General features: G+C 48.1%; 1 protein-coding gene across 1 annotated transcript in view; it reads right to left on the bottom strand.

Moving 5' to 3' along the window:
* Positions 1-6,482: 6,482 nt before the first annotated feature.
* Positions 6,483-17,577, bottom strand: part of GABRR2 (gamma-aminobutyric acid type A receptor subunit rho2) — a 41,592-nt gene continuing 30,497 nt past the window's right edge. Inside the window, exons 3-9 of the mRNA XM_046004323.1 lie at positions 17,178-17,245; positions 15,430-15,653; positions 14,505-14,587; positions 14,166-14,306; positions 10,802-10,954; positions 9,610-9,806; positions 6,483-6,989 (exon numbers count right to left, since the gene is read on the bottom strand). Coding sequence (XP_045860279.1) covers positions 6,678-6,989; positions 9,610-9,806; positions 10,802-10,954; positions 14,166-14,306; positions 14,505-14,587; positions 15,430-15,653; positions 17,178-17,245 — 1,178 coding nt within the window. The 3' untranslated portion in view covers positions 6,483-6,677. The remainder of the gene's footprint in view (positions 6,990-9,609; positions 9,807-10,801; positions 10,955-14,165; positions 14,307-14,504; positions 14,588-15,429; positions 15,654-17,177; positions 17,246-17,577) is intronic.

Genomic DNA, 17,577 nt, shown 5'->3' with positions numbered 1-17,577 from the left:
GAGCCTGATGTGGGACTAGATCCCAGGACTCTGGGATCACGACCTGAGCTGAAGGCAGTGGCTTAACCAACTGAGCCAGCCAGGTACCGCTGAGAAATAATTGTTTTACACAAAGTCCATCTACTTAGATGTGTTGAATACAATGATGTAAGGCAGCACACTTTAGTGGGTATGTAATAGGGGCAATCCTTCCCATCTTAGCGGGGTTTACATGAAAATTGTGTTGGGAACAATGTATCCCATCCTCACCATGGGGCCAAGCACATACAATGCACTCAATACTTGGCCCTTTATATAACGAGGTTGCTTTAACATCCGCTCTATCTTCTGCAATAGAGGCAGTAGCCACACTGTCTCCTGGCAGCGTCCGCCCCATGCATGGACAGAAGATGGTTCAAGTCCTCAAGACTGTTCCTTGTCCACAGACCTGGTGGCCAGGTTATAAACACTGTTTTTTCAGACCAGTCCCCTAAATTCCAATAGAATAGTTCAGAGAACCAACAACCGAGACCACAACCCTCAACCAGTCACCATGTTATTTTAAAATCCTCCAAGAAAACAAGTCCAGCATATACTTTCCATCGTAAATAGTCATAATCCTTGGAGCATTTCCCCTTCTATCTACAAAAATCACTTACAGGTAAGAGAAGAGTCCCTCTTCTTTAACATCCAGCTGTGTGCTTGATCCCACTGAACCTCTGGCCTCCATCTTGCCATGTCTGTTCAGTCTTTACCCCTCACAATTTGTTATGGTTAATATTGCCCTCAGCCAAACCCTCCTCTGTGTGAAAATTTCTTCCATTTTCCATGACACAACAGTCTTCTTGTTCTCCTTCTACTTCTCTGATCAGTCCTTCTCTCCCTGCATAAATATATACTCCTAAGGTTTTGTCTGCAGACCTCCTCTCTTCTATTTTGCTCCTGAAGTTTCATCTACTTGGACAGTTTCATATAGGAGGGCAGTCCCAAATGCTTACCTCCCTCCAGCCCCAGACTAACATTTATAACTTTCATTCACATCTATCTCTACCTGTCTGCAAGTCCCAAACTCCTCACCCTCTCCATGGAATAGCTATTTCCCCTGGTTTCCCAGGCTCTGTTATGTCAGCACATGGCCTGTGGCTCTCACACATAACTGAAACTGACAGGAAACTTCTCCACTATTACTATCATTCTTTTTCTGCCTTATTGGTTTCCTTAAACTATGTAGCTTTCCATTTTTTGAATTCCCGGTTCTCCCTTCTACAGATGTTTACAGATGTTTACAAAGATGGAACCAAAATCTAATGTCTTTGAAAAGTTCTAACCTTCTATTTTTAAAAATTTTATTTATTTATTTATTTATTTATTTGCCAGAGTGAGAGGGCACGTGCGCACACACACAAGCAGGGAGAGCTGCTGGAAGAGCAGGCAGAGGAGAAGCGGACTCCCTACTGAGCAAAGAGCCTGATGCAGGACTCAGTTCCAGGACGCTGGGATCATGACCTGAGCTGAAGGCAGATGCTTGACTGATTGAGCCATCCAGGAGTCCCAAGTTCTAACATTCTAAACCGACACAAAACACAGAACTCTAATCATCTTCAACATGTGTGGCTCAGAATGGACCAGACAAATTTCTCCCCTGGGCTTATTCCTCCCCCCACCCCTTTTTAAAAAGATTTACTTAAGAGAGAAAGAGAGGGGCAGGGGTCAAGGAGAGAAGCTCAAGCAGACTCCATGCTGAGCACAGAGCCCAAAGAGGGGCTCAATGGTACAACCCTGAGATCACAACCTGAGCTGAAACCAAGAATTGGATGCCCAACCAACTGCATCACCCAGGCGCCCCATCTTCCCCAGGTTTATTCTAAGTGGAATGAACCTAAAAGGACCATTGATACCAGGATCAAGGAACTAGGAGGACGAGAACCTGAGACTTTTGTACATTTGGTAGAGTATCTGCCCATTGCCTTCTGAACACACCTCAGCTTTCCTTCTGCCATGTTACCATCCCCTCCCCACCTTTTCCACAAGTTGAACTTATATCTATCCATTGTTCAGAATTGACCACAAATAGGATCTATTCCTCAAAGCCTATGATCTCTTCTTCCTTTGAAATACACCCACTGTAAGCTTCTTAATCCCTGAAAGGTGTTTCCTATTTCTTTCTTTTTTAAAGATTTTATTTATTTATTTGAGAGAGAGAGAGAGAGAGAGCAGAGGGGAGGAGTAGAGGGAGAGGGAGAAGCAGGCTCCCCAATGAGCAGGGAGCCCGACACAGGGCTCTGAGACCCAGAGATCATGACCTTAACTGAAGGCAGATGCCTAACTGACTAAGCCACTGAGGCCCCCCTCTCATTTATTTTTTTATCTGCCTGACCTGGACACAAGACCCCCAAAGACAAGAGCCTAGTAACTCTTGGCTCCATGGTGTCAAAGAAATATGTCCAGTCACCAGCTTTTGTATAATGCCTATTTCTTTTATTCTAACATGCATAATCTTTCACAATTTAACACTGGTAAAATCAGGACTCATAATCACTGGCATGCTATAATTTACTTAGTAGCATTTTTTCTTAATAGTACATAAAATATGGGTGCATCGCACACTGATGGTACCATAGATTCAGTGAAATAAGGTATCATTGAAGCCTCCCTGATTACAATTATGTTTACTCCTGTCTTCCGTGTTCTCAACATTTCCTTAGTTTCTTTTTTATACTCCTACTATTGTCTCCTCTTTCCCTCCTTTAATTTTCTCCTTTTCTCAAACAGAGTCAGACTCCTTTACACTGCAATAAGGCAGTGCTAAATACAGTGGTTTCACTACATCGTGGTTCCCCATGAGAAAATGCTGTTTATGATCATGAATATGTTTCCTATACAATTAACTCCAGTTAACTATATAAGCTAGTTAAAATATATCTTTATTTTTTTGAAGTGTGAATGGGCCACCATATTATACGAGCCTCAATTTATGAAGACAATGTTGCCAGAAGCAAAGTAGTGTTGGAATTAAAGAAGACAACAATAGTAATAGAATATATTTAGTGACAACGTAATTATCATTCTTTGAGCTCCATTGTGGCCTAGGAGAGTCTATAGAGAGTAAAAATTTCTAAACAAGTCTGGATGCCCTGTCCCATCCAATAATCTTTGTTTACGTAGTTTCATCCTTCATCTGTCAACAAGGCTGGGAAATCCAGTGGTTTGGGGCCAGACAACTCCATGGAGGGGAAGCGGTCCTCATTGGCACCGGCATTGGGGAACCTGCCATGACATCCAGTGTTGTGGAAAGGGCTAGTCTTTCACTTCCTCTTCCCATAGCCTAGGATCCAGTCAAAACGGGGATGACTTGTCCCACAAACCCTATACTCTGCAACCCCAAACTTTCCTGCCTTTCTCATGTCTTTGGTCAGGCTGAACTTTCGTCTACAACGGCACTATCTAACGACAACCGTCTGTGTTTATGGAAATATTCTGTGGGTCTGCACTACCCAATACATCAGCCACTAGCCACATGTGGCTATCGAACAGAGCACTTGAAACATGGCCAGTGCAGTAGCAAGAACTGCACTTTTAATTTTACTTATATTTAAATAGCTACATGGCTAGTGGCTACCATACTGGACAGCACAGATCTAGAATGTATTTTTCTTTTTTCTTTCTTTCTTTCTTTTTTTTAGAGAGGTGGGGAGAGAGCGCAGGGATGGGGGATAAGGGTGCGGGGAGGAGCAGAGGATGAGGGAGAGAAAGAATCTCCAGCAGACTCCCTGCTGAGCACAGAGCCTGATGCAAGGCTCCATCTCACCACCCTGAGATCATGATCTGAGCTGAAATGAAAAGTCGGATAGCATGTACTTTTTCTACATGTATGTCTAGCATGTACATCTTCTAGAAATCTCCAGTCTTCAAGGGGCACCTCAGAGGACGTTTTCTCCATGAGATCCTGTCTTCCCAGTGGAAATCTTTCTTTCCTCAGTACTCCCACTACATGTTGAACCACTACAGTAGCGCTTAACACTTTTTACCTTGTAGATATTTGTATACCCTGTTCTCTACCAGCCCCTTATCCCACGGCTGGACTATCTCCTATTCTCGATCCAGACATCTGGTGCTGAGATACTTTAAGATGTTAGTGCATGGATCTATAGCAGCAGTGCAGCAATCAACATCACCAATAAACAATTGGCAAAGATTCCTGTGCAGTGAACAATCAGCCTTGACTAAAGAAAAGATTCGGGCCCTGGCCTCACCTTCTGGGAGCCCTTAGAGGAGGCTCTAATAGGAGCCCTTAAGCCCTTCTCAGCCCTTAGAGGAGGCTCTAATAGGAGGGTCTTTGTTTAGCTGGAAGCCTGGGGCCATACCAGATAGTCTATACAGACCACATTTTTGATGGTGGAGGCCTTAGGCTAGGAGTTGTCGCCTCAGCCCCTGGAAGGGCTGGAAACTAAGAGGAGCCAGGCAAGCAGTTAGACGGACCCACGTCCATACCTTGCTGGACGTGGGTATGTTCCCCCGGTTGGCGGTACTCGGTGCATATTGTCGCACATCACTGCTGGGAGAAAGCAGCCCTGACTGCTCAGTTGTACTGGGTAAGAGTTGAAGTTTAAGTTCTCTGCCTGGTTTCTCCCATACCCTGCGGTAAAGGCTGCTTTCCTTTGCTGATTTTAATCTGTATCCTTTCACCATGTTAAACCATAACCTGAGTTTAATGGCTTTTCTGAGTTCTGAGAGTCCTCCCAGTTAATTATTAAACCTGAGAGTGGTCTTGGGAACCTCCCAAACTGGCCACTGCCGAAATAATTTATGCCATGCTGTTGCCTAGAGTCCATCCTTCTAAGAGTTGATCTCCTCAAATCCCTGCCCGGATCACACCAGCTCTGGGCTGGTGGGCTGCAGGCCACAGTTCAGATCAGGGCTGGTAGCCAGAGAGCGGAGTCTGGCCCTCCACATAGGCGATGGAGTGGTGAAGCAAGGAGGTGTCTGGGACCAGGATCGCACAAGGTATGGGAACAGAGGTGTGTAAGGGGACTGCTGAGAGCAAAGAGTGGAAAAGCTGGGATGCATAGGGCAACTGGGCGGCAGTTGTGGTGAGCCGGGAGAGGATCAGGCATCTACGGGCCCCTGTCTTGAAACTTTGGGAGGCTCTGGTACCCACCTGTGCTCTAATCCTCAGGAACTAAAAAATCCCTGCCCCCTGGGAGGCAGGAGCTGTGGAGCAGAATGCACAGGCCAGAGCTCACCTGACTTAAGGCAGGGTTATCCTATCTTTTGCTGCACCATTTGTATACTCGTGACTGAAGAACCAGACACCCAGACCCCGGGCAGGAAGGTGGAAGGGGCAGTAGGTAAAGGGAAAGAGCAGAACAACTTCTTTTATTAAGCAAGACCTCTGAGCTGGACACCAGAACAGCCCTCTGATTCCAAGTGCTATAACTCAAAGAGAAGGCCCCCTTCTCAAAATCATGTTCTTTATCTTTCCATAAATACTACCAGTTGGGGGTTCACTTGAGTTAACTATCAAACACCTAAATTAGGGTTAAGAGAAATGGTCATTCATGACTCACTGTAGATTCAATTAATCAGATTGCTTTCCTAATTTGAGCTTAGCTACATTAGAGGAAAGTCACTACCTTGTGGAAGAGAGAAAGCATTCGAGGGTGTGGGGCATTTCTGGTTAGAGAGTTCCAGGGGTGGGGGGGCAGGGCTTGGACATAGGGACTATTAAGGACATCTGTCTGCTGGGGGAGAAGCTCACAAAGAGAGGTAGGGTGGAATACAGAACACATTTCCACAGCAGACCCAGGCTCCTTCCTCCCCAAGACGAAGTTCTGTTATCACCAATTCTCAAGTCCCTGGCCCTCTCCCCAGCACCGGACTTGTCTTACATGAAGATTTCAGGAAACAAGGATTAAGCTGGCTTCAAGAGGATCTCCTAAGAGACTGGAGATGCTTTTCTAGACAGACCTAGGGAGTAGAAGCACCAGCAAACAGAATGTGTCTGTGGGGTCAGTGGGGGTTGAGGGAGGGAGAGGGCGGAAGTACCCTCTACTATATGCAGAATGAGTGCAGGCTTAGAGAAGTTCTCTAAGAAAAGAGACTTCTATTTGTTCGTTTCCACAGGACCTGGCACAGGGTGAGTACTTAATATTTAATGAAAGGTTGAATGGATTGCAAAATCATGGGAGTTGCCAAACTCACCCAGGTCTCATTTCCTATCTGGGATCTGAGCATGTTTTCCTTCCTAGGTAGGCACTTAATCTAGTGGTATGGGTTTACAGTTTTTTAAAATTTCCTCTTTTGAATCCTATTTCTCATCTCCTATCCAGAAAGCTCTATGCTTGCCCTTTATTCTTCCTTGTCCCTTCACAACTGAATTGTAGGCTTCATTAGGGTCTCAGAATATCTAGGAGACATTTGAGTCATTTTTATAGGGACAGGGGCTCTTATGAACCTGTTTACACACAAGAACAGAAGAAGTCCTGGAGAGGTATAAATTAGGACCAGAACACACAACATTAATGAAGAGCAAACCCATGAGGTCAGGGGAAGGGCAGCTGGAGGGCCCCTCAGGAAGGGGGCGCTGCCATGGTGGCCCAGGAGCTATGGCTCCGTCTGTGAGGGGAGCGTGGTCAGCGGGTCCATGTGCAGACGGCTGGCCAGGCCGTCTGGCCTTTTCCAGGCAGGGCCTTGGGCCCCTAGGAAAACACCGACCAATAAATTAAGTTGAAAAATATGTAGGAGGCAGGAAATATCAGCCTGGAATATTTGTCAATGGCGTGTGTGTTCTGGAAGATGCGAAGACCCACGTGGCCCTTCAGAAACCCCTTCTTCCTGGAAGAGTTGGATTCATTGCTCAGAGCCAGGTGGACCACTATTTTGTCTTGTCTTTCTTCTTCTGTCAGAATATGGCTTCTTGGGTACCCGGCAAGGCTGTTGGCCTCAGACTCACTGTAGCTTCCGTCCAGCATCATGGTTCTTGAGGAAAGCATTCCAGACATGCACGGAAACTACGGGCAGGAAACACAAGGAAGGTGTCAGTCATGGTTAGGCCTTGTGGAGGGGCTAAGGCAGTGGCCTGGGCCCAGAGCAAAGCCCCTTGGCTACTCAGAACCATGGAAAGGCAAAACTAGAAGGATCTCCAGAGATTATCAGTCCAGTGATTCTCTGAATATTAGAATCGCCTGGGGAACTCTTTAAAATGGCCACTTCGAGGCTTCACTCTCAGCTAATTAATTTGAAGCTCCCCGGGTGATTCTGCCATGCAGTGAGGGCCCAGAATGACTGATTTAGTCTAAACGCCTTCAATTGCAGAAGCAAAAACTAAGACCCAGTGAGGCTATACAGCTCTCCTGAGATTACATAGCTGGTGTCAGAGTCAGGACTTTAAACCCACGCCTTCTGAGGCACCTGGATGGATCAGTCAGTTGAGCCTCTAACTTGATTTCGGCTCAGGTCATGATCTCAGGGTCATGGGATCGAGTCCCACATCAGGGTCCACACTAAGCTCAGAGTCTGCTTGAGATTCTTTTTCTTCCTCTCCCTCGGCTCCTCCCCCTGCTCGCTCTCTTTCTCTCTCTCAAATAAATAAATAAAATCTTTTAAAAATATATTAAAAAAAAAAAAAAGAAACCCATACATTCTGATTCCAGTTGTGGGTTTCCACGTCTTTGTGCATGGATCAAAAGATGACTTGGGAGGAGACTGTCCTTATTCTAAAGAGTTACCATTAAAGTTCCCAGTGCCGGCAATACATTTCTAAATGGTTCAACTGCACGGACAAAAATACATTAATATGGAGAAAGAGCTCACAGAAAAAATAGCAAAACAGTAACAAGTGTTGAGTATAAGTGCAGAGTCTATGGACGTGCCTGCTTCTGCAAGTATGAAAATGTTTCTAAAGGGCACATGGGTGGCTCAGTAGGTTAAAGCCTCTGCCTTCGGCTCAGGTCATGATCCCAGGGTCCTGGGATCAAGCTCCACATCGGGCTCTCTGCTCTGCAGGGAGCCTGCTTCCCGCCCCCCACCCCCACCCCTCCTGCCTCTCTTGTGATCTCTGTCTGTCAAATAAACAAATAAAATCTTTTTAAAAAATGTTTCTAAGAAATTATGAATTGGGAGGAAGGAAATGGTTTCCCTTTCCCTCACAATCTGGGTCAGCAAAGAGTGGGCTTCCAGCTGGCACCAGCTTACAATTCATGGGCCCATACTTGTCAGGTAAAGGCTTGCTATTTTTCCAACAGCTCTAGACAGGAAAGTTCATTGGCTTATAAATCAAAATTTGTGTTTAAATATAATCCATAAGTGCTTGACAATGACAAATGTGCAGATTATTGAAAATTTGAATATTCAAATGCTAAAGTGAAAAATGTTTGAATAGAATTTAGAAAACAAATTCTTAAACAGTCTAGCCTATTTGGAGACAATGTAGAAATATTTAGAATATATGTAGAATATTTAGAAATATATATAGGCTTACTATAATATATTTAGGTATAATGTGGGTATTGAAAGACTGTTTTTGGAAAGGTAACACATCCTCTTTTCCGAAAATTTAAAGCTCTCTTATGTTAAGGAGCTACCAGCCACCTAGATGTGCATAAATGTGGGATTTTCATGTCCCCTGATTTTTATAACTTCTAGCTAAACACCCATTTTGGTTAGCACAATGGTGACCAATGATTTGGTAACAAGTTGGCATTTTATTTCTTACTGTGAATAAGAAGACTCTGAATATGAATTGAATGGACTTTCCCTCCCTATATCAAAGGCCCACGCACACTGCCCAAACTCCCCTTTGTATTCTCTCTCATAACTACCATAGGTTAATATAGGATAGTGCAGTATGGTAGAGATAGCATAGTATTTCCAAAGATTCTAAAGGCTAAAGTTGTATGTGCCTGAGTTTTCACTGGGTCAGAGTACAGATAAATACAGGGGTTCTTAATTCTAGAACTCTCTCCTTGTCTGGTCAGAGGATCTGCAGGTAGCTTCCCTAAGCATGTCCAATAGTAATAGTGATACCTTATGTCTGTCCAGAGCCCCACAGTTCCAGGACAACTTTTGCATACATTACCTCCTGTGACCCTTACACCAACCCTGGGAGGAAGGTGAGCTGAGGGTTCCTCTCTACCTTTTTTAAAATTTTTTTAAAAGATTTTATTTATTTATTTGACAGACAGAGATCACAAGTAGGCAGAGAGGCAGGCAGAGAGAGAAGAGGAATCAGGCTCCCTGCCGAGCAAAGAGCCTGATGTGGGGCTCAATCCCAGGACCCTGGGATCATGACCTGAGCCGAAGGCAGAGGCTTCAACCCACTGAGCCACCTAGGTGCCCCCACTGAGCCACCCAAGTGCCCCCCCTCTACCTTTTTTTACAGATGAGGAAACAGAGGCCCAGCAGAAGCGGCAGAATTGGACCTGAGAACTCAAGTCTTCCTATCCCTAGTCTTGGTCTGAAGACTTTTTGCCTTGTGGGATCCTTGGTGGTAGAAGCTAGAACCTAGTCTAACATAGATCCTCCCCCATTTTGCACAAACATGCCCTGCTCTACACGGCCCCCTCCGCCCCCACCACTCTCATGGAACCAGGAGCCTGTGCTCCCGCAGGAGGTGAATGAAGCTTGTCTTGCCTTCTCGCGCAGCTTGCGCTCCTTGCGCTCCTGCACGGTGGTCAGGTAGTTGACGGCTGCGTACTCCAGCACCGACAGGAACACGAACACGAAGCTGACCCACAGGTAGATGTCCACCGCCTTGATGTAGGAGACGCGGGGCATGGAGGCGTTCACACCCGTGATGATGGTGGACATGGTCAGCACGGTGGTGATACCTGCAACAGGCTGCGTTAGGTCAGCTGCTGACGAGGGTACACAACTGTCCCCCACCACGTGTCATGCAGTCACCGTTTTACATCCTCCCTGTCTAAAACCCAGCAAGAAATCCCACGGGGCATGGAAACGTCCAGGCTGCAGATCTGCTCCACTAGGGGCAGGCGCCTCCCCTCCTGGCCTGCTCAGGGCTGCTGGTCTCCTTCACCTGTCAGCACCCTCGGGGACCTGCGTGTTGGTGGTGTGGCTGATCGGATGAGCTTGGAAAAGGACCCCGTCAGATGTGGAATGCGAAACAGTGACTGAAGGACACCCCTGAAGGAAACTGCCCACACCACAGGGAATGGCCTCATTCCCTCTCTGAGCCACATTTACTCAGTCTCTGAAGACTGTGGAAATTCCTGGAGTCCTGTCATGCTAGCTGCTTCATTGTGCCTTGCTCGGTTAAACCCTCACATTTATTGGAACCCAGGCTGATTTCCTCCAAGTTGACAATGACAAGCTGTTACCGTTCCCTCTGGAATTTCAGGTCTGCAAGGACTAAAACCACAACTCCAGGGAGTACAGCCTCTCCCTCCCCAAAATCCCCTAACCCCGCCCTACCTTCAGAATCTCAGTCTGTCCAACCAAGGCCAATAAACATAATTTTTGTATTTACAAAATGAGGTTTTGGCATTTGCAGAATTATCTTATTTATCGAAGTACTGGGCCCTGAGACTGCTGGCGGGGGACGTCCATCCCCCAAACAGGCTTGATTTTTCTGAAGTCACTGGAGCAAAGCTGACATAGTTTTAGCTCCCTGTGGTTTTCATGAAGTAGTCTAGGAAACGGAGAGCAGCGTGCACATGGTGAAGGCAGCAGGCGGGAGGAACATTTGCTCCTTCTGGCTCTGGCAGCCCATCAGCTAAGAACTCTGAATGATGATTTTACCTTTTCTCCTTATAATGACCAGCTGAAGAAAGAAACCACCCTCCCACACCCCAGCACATGCTTTTACCCAGAGAAACTCTGGCGGGCACAGCTCTGCGGTCGATCCAGAAGGACACCCAGGACAGCATGACCATCAGGGTGGCAGGGAAATAGGTTTGGAGCAAGAAGAAGAAGATGTGGCGTCGCAACGTGAAGTTAATGTACAGACGGTTGTACCAGCCTGGGGGACACAGGAAGGAGCCATTGAGGTTCAGTTCGAGAGGCAAGAACAAACTGTTCCTTAGGAGAACCCCCCCCCCATTGCTCTGATCTTCAGGAGAAAGTTAATGATCCATTGACTTACTCTACTACATCTCCTCTCTAATATCTAAGCCCTCTCTGCTATCAATAAGGATCTTGCCACTACCTGATGCGTGTTCTGTTTCATTCAACATTACCTAACCTCTCTTCTCTTCCCCTAACATTTTGGGGGAAGGTAGAGAGAGAGATAGGGTTAGTTGCTTGTTTGGTATTTGTTATTTTCCACCCACAACCGTGTTTCCTGAGGACTCACTACTCAGGAGGCTAAGAAGTGGGACGGGTTCCATTTTATTGAGGCCAATACCACCGGGGCAGGAGCCGGCAGAGCTGCCGTATGACTGTCCCCTTTGTCATACGTTGGGTCAGCTCAGCCTGTCTCCACATGTGTCACCAGAGGGATGGTTGTCAACAAGGACTAAAATGGTAAGGCGTCCAACGAGCCACGGGATCGATACCCAACCACTGGGACCAAAGATGGTGTCAAGGACAGTACAAATGCCAAAATTAGACTACAGCTGTGTGCACACACCCACCCCTCTCCAGCTCAGCGCAGCCTGGGATAATGACTCAGGCTGCCCCCCAGAAAAACACTGCCAAGGTAACAACGTCTACCTGGCTGGCATGGAAGGTTACTACTGAGTCAGGTGAGGGGAGGGTTGGATCCATAGGGAAAGGCTGGAACGATAGGCTGGGTCCAGACAAGCTTGACACATGGTTACTCTGTAGGTTCCTCGGTGGTTTGAATGAGGTAGGGGCTTTTAGTGGAGTGGGCAAAGACACAGTGATCCGCAGATAGGACAGAAACTCCTAATCGTTCATTCATCCCACCACCTTTGCCCTGTCATCTCAGCTTTAGTTTCCCTACTTAAATTGGTACCCATGAAGCAAATCATATTGTTCCTTAGGTTTGTACAGGGTCTTTCTGGAAAGGCTGAGGGTTGCCTTCATTCCGTTAAGGACTATTCCATTACCCTTTCCTTCTAAAAAAAAAACCAGGGAGAGTTGCCTTGGAAACAGTAAGAGGGAACCAGGAACTTTAAAAATGTACACTCTGCGTTCCAAACAGAGCACTCTGTGGTGAGATCGCAACCCCTGGTGGTTGGCGGGGGGCCGGGGGCGGGGGCGGGGGATGATTAAGCTCCTTGTTGGTACATGGTAAATAATGGGAGAGGAAGATGCATTTTAATCTGGACTCCAGAAAGGAGCGGGGACAAGATAAACAAACAAACCAGCTTCTCTTTCAATACAGAAAACATCTAAGAGGAGAACACAGAGTGACTAAGGCAGATTGTCTGGCCACCTACTAGCCGTGTGACTTCAATAAGCAACTTAACCCTTCTGAGTCTCAGTTTTCTCACCTATAAATCAGGCATAATAATAACTACATCATTGGTTTGTTGGGTAGAAATTATTAATTCATATAAAGTGCTCAAAACAGTGACACATAGTAAAAAGTTATAGAAGACATTCTTAAGAATGGTTTTAGAAAGAAAGTAGGCTTGAACTTGCCAAGAAGAGATGAGAAAAGACCATTGGGTGACAATAGGTACCAGCAGAGAAGGGAAGGGAGGGAGCGTCCCACAGGACGAGCCCTGTGGGCATAAAGTAAAGCCGGCTTGGGCCGTTCGGAGACTCACACCACCTTGACTGAGGCTCAGTCTTTTTCAGTGTTTGATGTTGGGGACACAGGGGTGTGCGTGGGGGCAGGGGAACGGGGAGATAGACGGCAGCCAGGCAGGGGCAAAAAAGATCTGCATGGAAGGGCCTGGGCTTCTCGGCATACGGACAAGGGGGAATGAAGTGAGAAGTCCCTTAGAGTCCTGTAGCTACTGGGGGGTTATCACGGGGTAAACCGTGGCCCTTAGAAAGATATGTTGAAGTCCTAACTCCCACTTTCTGTGAATGTGACCTCATTCAGAAATAAGGTCTTTTCACATGGAGCCAAGATGAGATGAGGGCATATTGGGTTAGGGTGGGCCACAATCCAATGACTGACTGGTAGCCTTACAGAGGAGGGAAATTCATGACACAGATACACAGGAAGGGCGCATGTGAAGACACAGAGAGGGACACAGAGAGAATGCCACATGACGACAGAGGCAGGCATTAGAGCAAGGCAACACCCACCAGAACCTGGTGAGAGACAAGGGTTCCTTCCTACCGCCTAAGCGGGGAGCATGGTCTGCAGCTTTCTGGCCTCCAGAACTGTGGGCAAATACATTCCTGTTGCTTCAGGCCCCCACTTTGTGTTTATTATGACAGCCCTTGGAAACGACGGTGGGACTAGAGAACTGACAAGGGCATCTTCTCAAAACTTCAAACACGGCCCAGGGTCCAGGATGAGTTACATTAAACACAAAAATAAATCTATAGAGGCATTGGGTAGGTCAGTCAGTGAAGCGTCCGACTCTTGATTTTAGCTCAAGTCACGATCTCAGGGTCGTGAGATGGAACTCCGCATCGGGCTCCGTGCTCAGCAGGGAGTCTGCTGGGGATTCTCTCTCTCCCTCTCCTTCTGCCACTCCCCCCACTAAAGTAAGTAAGCAGGTAAATAAATAAATTAATTAATAGGTCTAAAAATAGGTAAGAGATACATTTTCTCAGAAAGCTATCATCCTTATCATCAAGTCAAACAAATCAGACTACAGAATAGCACATAAAACAGGACCCCACTTCTGTACAATTACATCATTAAATCAAAGTGTTCACAAGGATGTGTGCTAAATTGTGAGGAGTGGCTGCCTCTGGCCATGGGATTTCAGAGGAGAGCAACTTTTAAAATTTATGCTTATCAATGTTGCTTATGTTTTGCAGAATTATGCATTACTTAGGAATACACATTCATTTTCATTGGCATGGGACAGTTCAAGGCTGGAGGGTTCTTTTTTTTTTTTTAAGATTTATTTATTTGACAGAGAGAGACACAGCAAGAGAGGGAACACAAGCAGGAGGAGTGGGAGAGAGAGAAGCAGGCTCCTCGCTGAGCAGGGAACCCGATGCGGGGATCCCAGGATCATGACCTGAGCCGAAGGTAGATGCTTAACGACTGAGCCACCCAGGCGCCCCTAGGCTGGAGGGTTCTAAGGTATTTTCTTCCACATTTGGATCAGACCGTGGCAAACGTTAGCTACCAGTGCTGCTGTAGAAGGCCAGTCTGGAAGTGGTGTGAAATTTCTGAATCAGAAACTGGGACAGGGAGATCTTCTCATCGGTTTTCAGGGATTCATCCCCATTCTTCCAATACAGCATTAGATCTTCATCTGTGTATGCATCTTTGGGGAGAGGAAAATAAGTTAATTCGACTCCTTTACTTTGGAGGTGGCTGAAGCCACAGGGAAATCCTACACCAGCCTTGGAGTAAACAGGCCTTAACACTGGCAGGCAGTACTCAGTCTCATGGTTACAAAAATGGCACAAAGACTGGAGCGGGAACGAGGAGGAGATTTGTCTTCGGGAACACTGGTACTTACAGCTTTCCAGCTCCAAAGAGCAGGTCTGGGAGTCCAGGGGAAAGTGGCTGAAGTCCATGTTGCACATGGCAGTGACCGTAATCCTAGGCAACCCAAACAAGCATGTTGGCTCGTGCAGTGAGTTCTCAGCTCATATGCCTGCTCAGAGCAAGAAGAACACCGACACAACCAAGAGTGGCTGCCTTCTCACAGCTGCTTCAGAAGCTTGGAAACCCCAATCTCTGCATGGCAAGACCCTAGTTTTAGAGTCCCATCTTCCGCAGGATATGTTATCAGCGCTCTGCTGCGCCCCCCGGCCACTGAGGATGTTGGCTGTCAGGGGAGCACACCTGCACCTTCTCTGCGCGTGGCCCTCAGCCCGTGGGCTGCCTCCCCCAGAGCTGCCTGGGAGGTTATCACCCCCCCACCACCACCCCAAGGCTATTAGCATCCGGTTCCGGTGAACCCTACCAGCAGGCCAAGAAGATGTGGAATAAGCCTGCATCATTTCACGTTAGCCGGGAAGCCGTCTGCAACAGCACTCAGTCAACAGCCGCTCTTGTCGCCTTTTTTAATCTTTATCACCAATAAACTAGAATCATAGGTCATGGCTGGAAGGTGCCTAGAAGGTCATTGGCTCCCTCAACTCACTCAGGCCTACCTAGTCTCCTAACCCGAACTTAAGCGCCGCAGTGATGGGGAAGTCGCTGACTACTAGGGCGACTGTTTTGTCCTCAGAGAGTTCTAACCGACATCAGGAGTCTCATACCATAGAGACACAGGCCCAGCCATGGTGACCTACTCTTCATGGCCAACCAGGCAAACCATACGTATGAGCATGGTGCCGGACCAAGAACCTGGGTACAATGGTGACAAATGCTTTGCAGTCGACCAGGCTGACATACATATGAGCGTGTCGCTGGACCAAGAGCCCAGGGACCATTACCTCATGCTGTACAGCACGTGCCCATCTGGAAACACCCGCAGCATGATGTTGTCAGTGGTGGTGTCGTGGATGAACGACCGTTTGGAGTGAACAAAGAAGACGTCGGGGACCCAGATCTTCTTTACCAGCCGGCCATCGAAGGTCATGCTCTTGTTGCTGGTGCTGGGAAAGGCCAGCCTCTCGTCCTTCCAGTAATGCCGCAGGTACAGGGTCATGGTGAAGTCCTGCAGGAACCAGAGGTGACACCAGACAGACGTGCTTAGCAAGCTGCCTTTCTTACAACCTACCCGTCATCAGCCAAAGAACAGCACACCAGAAGCTCAGGCGCCGGAGGGCGGCTGCCTGCCTCTCCGCGGCCACTGGGGTGGGCAAGAGAAGGGCTCATTGTTGTGCAGGCGGGAAGTGGGGTGAGAGCCCAGTACAGAGAGCAGCCCTCTCTCAGGGGCTGCGAGTGAAACCTGCAGCTGTGAACCTGCCATGGGGGCCACAGAAAGAGATTGTCCTGGTGTCCTGCTCTCTCTCACCCAGACTTGCACACACGGGGCTCTTTTCCTATTGGCTAAGCTTTCAGTGTCACGTGAGTGGGCACTGGGAGAAGCCCACACAGCCCAGTGTCCCGTTTAAGAGAGTTTTGCATGTGGGTCTTGAAGAATCTTTGAAGGCAGAACTGTGTCCTGCGTGCCATTGAGTCCCCAGGCCCTAACTCGGTGCCTGACAAGGCACACAGTAAGTGCTCAATAAATATTTGCAGGATGCAAACATGGAGGGGGATGGTCGATAAGTGGATGGAGACTTGGGCAGCTGCGTATCTGCTATAATTTTAGCCTGAAAGCTCATTCTGTTAAACGGTGTCTCCTCGCCTGCATCGTTGAGGCCTTGAACCAAGAGGCTGGCCCCTTGTCACAGCCAGTAGACACGAGTGCTAAGGTGCAAGTGTGAGTAAGTAAGGAAGTGCCCCCAAACACCTTCTTCTGGAGCGGGGGCGGAAGGACGCCTGCTGGTGGTGCTGGTCTCATAGGGCCCACTTCTGCTTTACCAGCGCACCTCTACCCCTCCTGGCTGTCCTGCAGGGTCACCGGTGGGCGGGAGCACCCCCACCCGCCCAACCCTCCGCCCCCACCCCTTCCTCGCTTTGTGCTCTGATGTTTTAGTTTGTGCTTCTAGACCTCCTGTTTCTTCTGCCCCCGGGGCCCTTTCCCTGCTCTCCCTCTGGCCCTCTCCACCCTGTTTCCTTATCTGTTCTGAACTGAAACAAGGCTTCTTCAAAAGCCTTCCCTGACTGCCTGATCTTCGTGGACCCTGGCAAGGACTGCGCAGGGGAGGCATGTTCAAGGCGGGCACTGGAGAGCAGCAAACGGCAGAGTTTCTGTCTGAGAATGTCCCCTCCCGGGCTCCTCCAAGTGAGGTTCATCTGACCGATCCCATCATGTGAGGGCGGTGTTCAAAATGTAAGGGCTGGGCCTCACCCCCAGAGACTGATTCAGGAAATCTCCGGTGGGGCACAGAAATCTGCATTTAACCAACTTGCTGAGTTACTTTGACCCATCTCATTGAGAAGCCCTGTTCTAGTTTCACAGCACCTGATCCAACTTCCAGTCCCTAGGTCTATCCTCTGCAGCCCTTGCTCTGCCCACCCAGGCACAGCCTGCCTGCCCCCCTCCCCAGCTGCCCCAGCCACAGGTGCTGTCAGAACGTTAACCTCAGAAGCCCACCCTGGGGCTGCCCCACCAGCCAAGGGCGCCGCGTACCATGTCCACCTCCGAGATGCTGTCCAGGCTCTCCACCTGCACGTCCACGCCCACCGGGATAGCAGGGCCTGCAGAAGAGCAAAGCCAGCTGGTGAAGGCCCATTCTATCTACCACTGGGTCAGCAAACCCAGCCCTTCCTCATGGGGGAGAGACTGACTGGGGCAGAGTGAAGCAGTAGTCCAAATTCTATGAGGGTTTCTTGCTATTTCCTGCCATGTTGGGTGCCTGAGCTTTCAGATGGGGAGACCCCATCTGCCTTATGTGCCTTTCCTGGATCAACGTGAGTGTTTAATTCATGTTTATTGCATGAATCGATGAGCTGGATTACTACTTCTACATCCCGGCACTGTCTCCATAGGGTAGAGAGAATAATGCTCTAGTGTTTCAGTAGGGAACCTG

The sequence above is a fragment of the Meles meles genome, chromosome 5 (assembly GCF_922984935.1).
Source record: "Meles meles chromosome 5, mMelMel3.1 paternal haplotype, whole genome shotgun sequence".
Classification (NCBI taxonomy): Eukaryota; Metazoa; Chordata; class Mammalia; order Carnivora; family Mustelidae; genus Meles; species Meles meles.
Note: the sequence above shows the minus strand (reverse complement) of the source record. Positions and strands in the feature narration are given on the sequence as shown.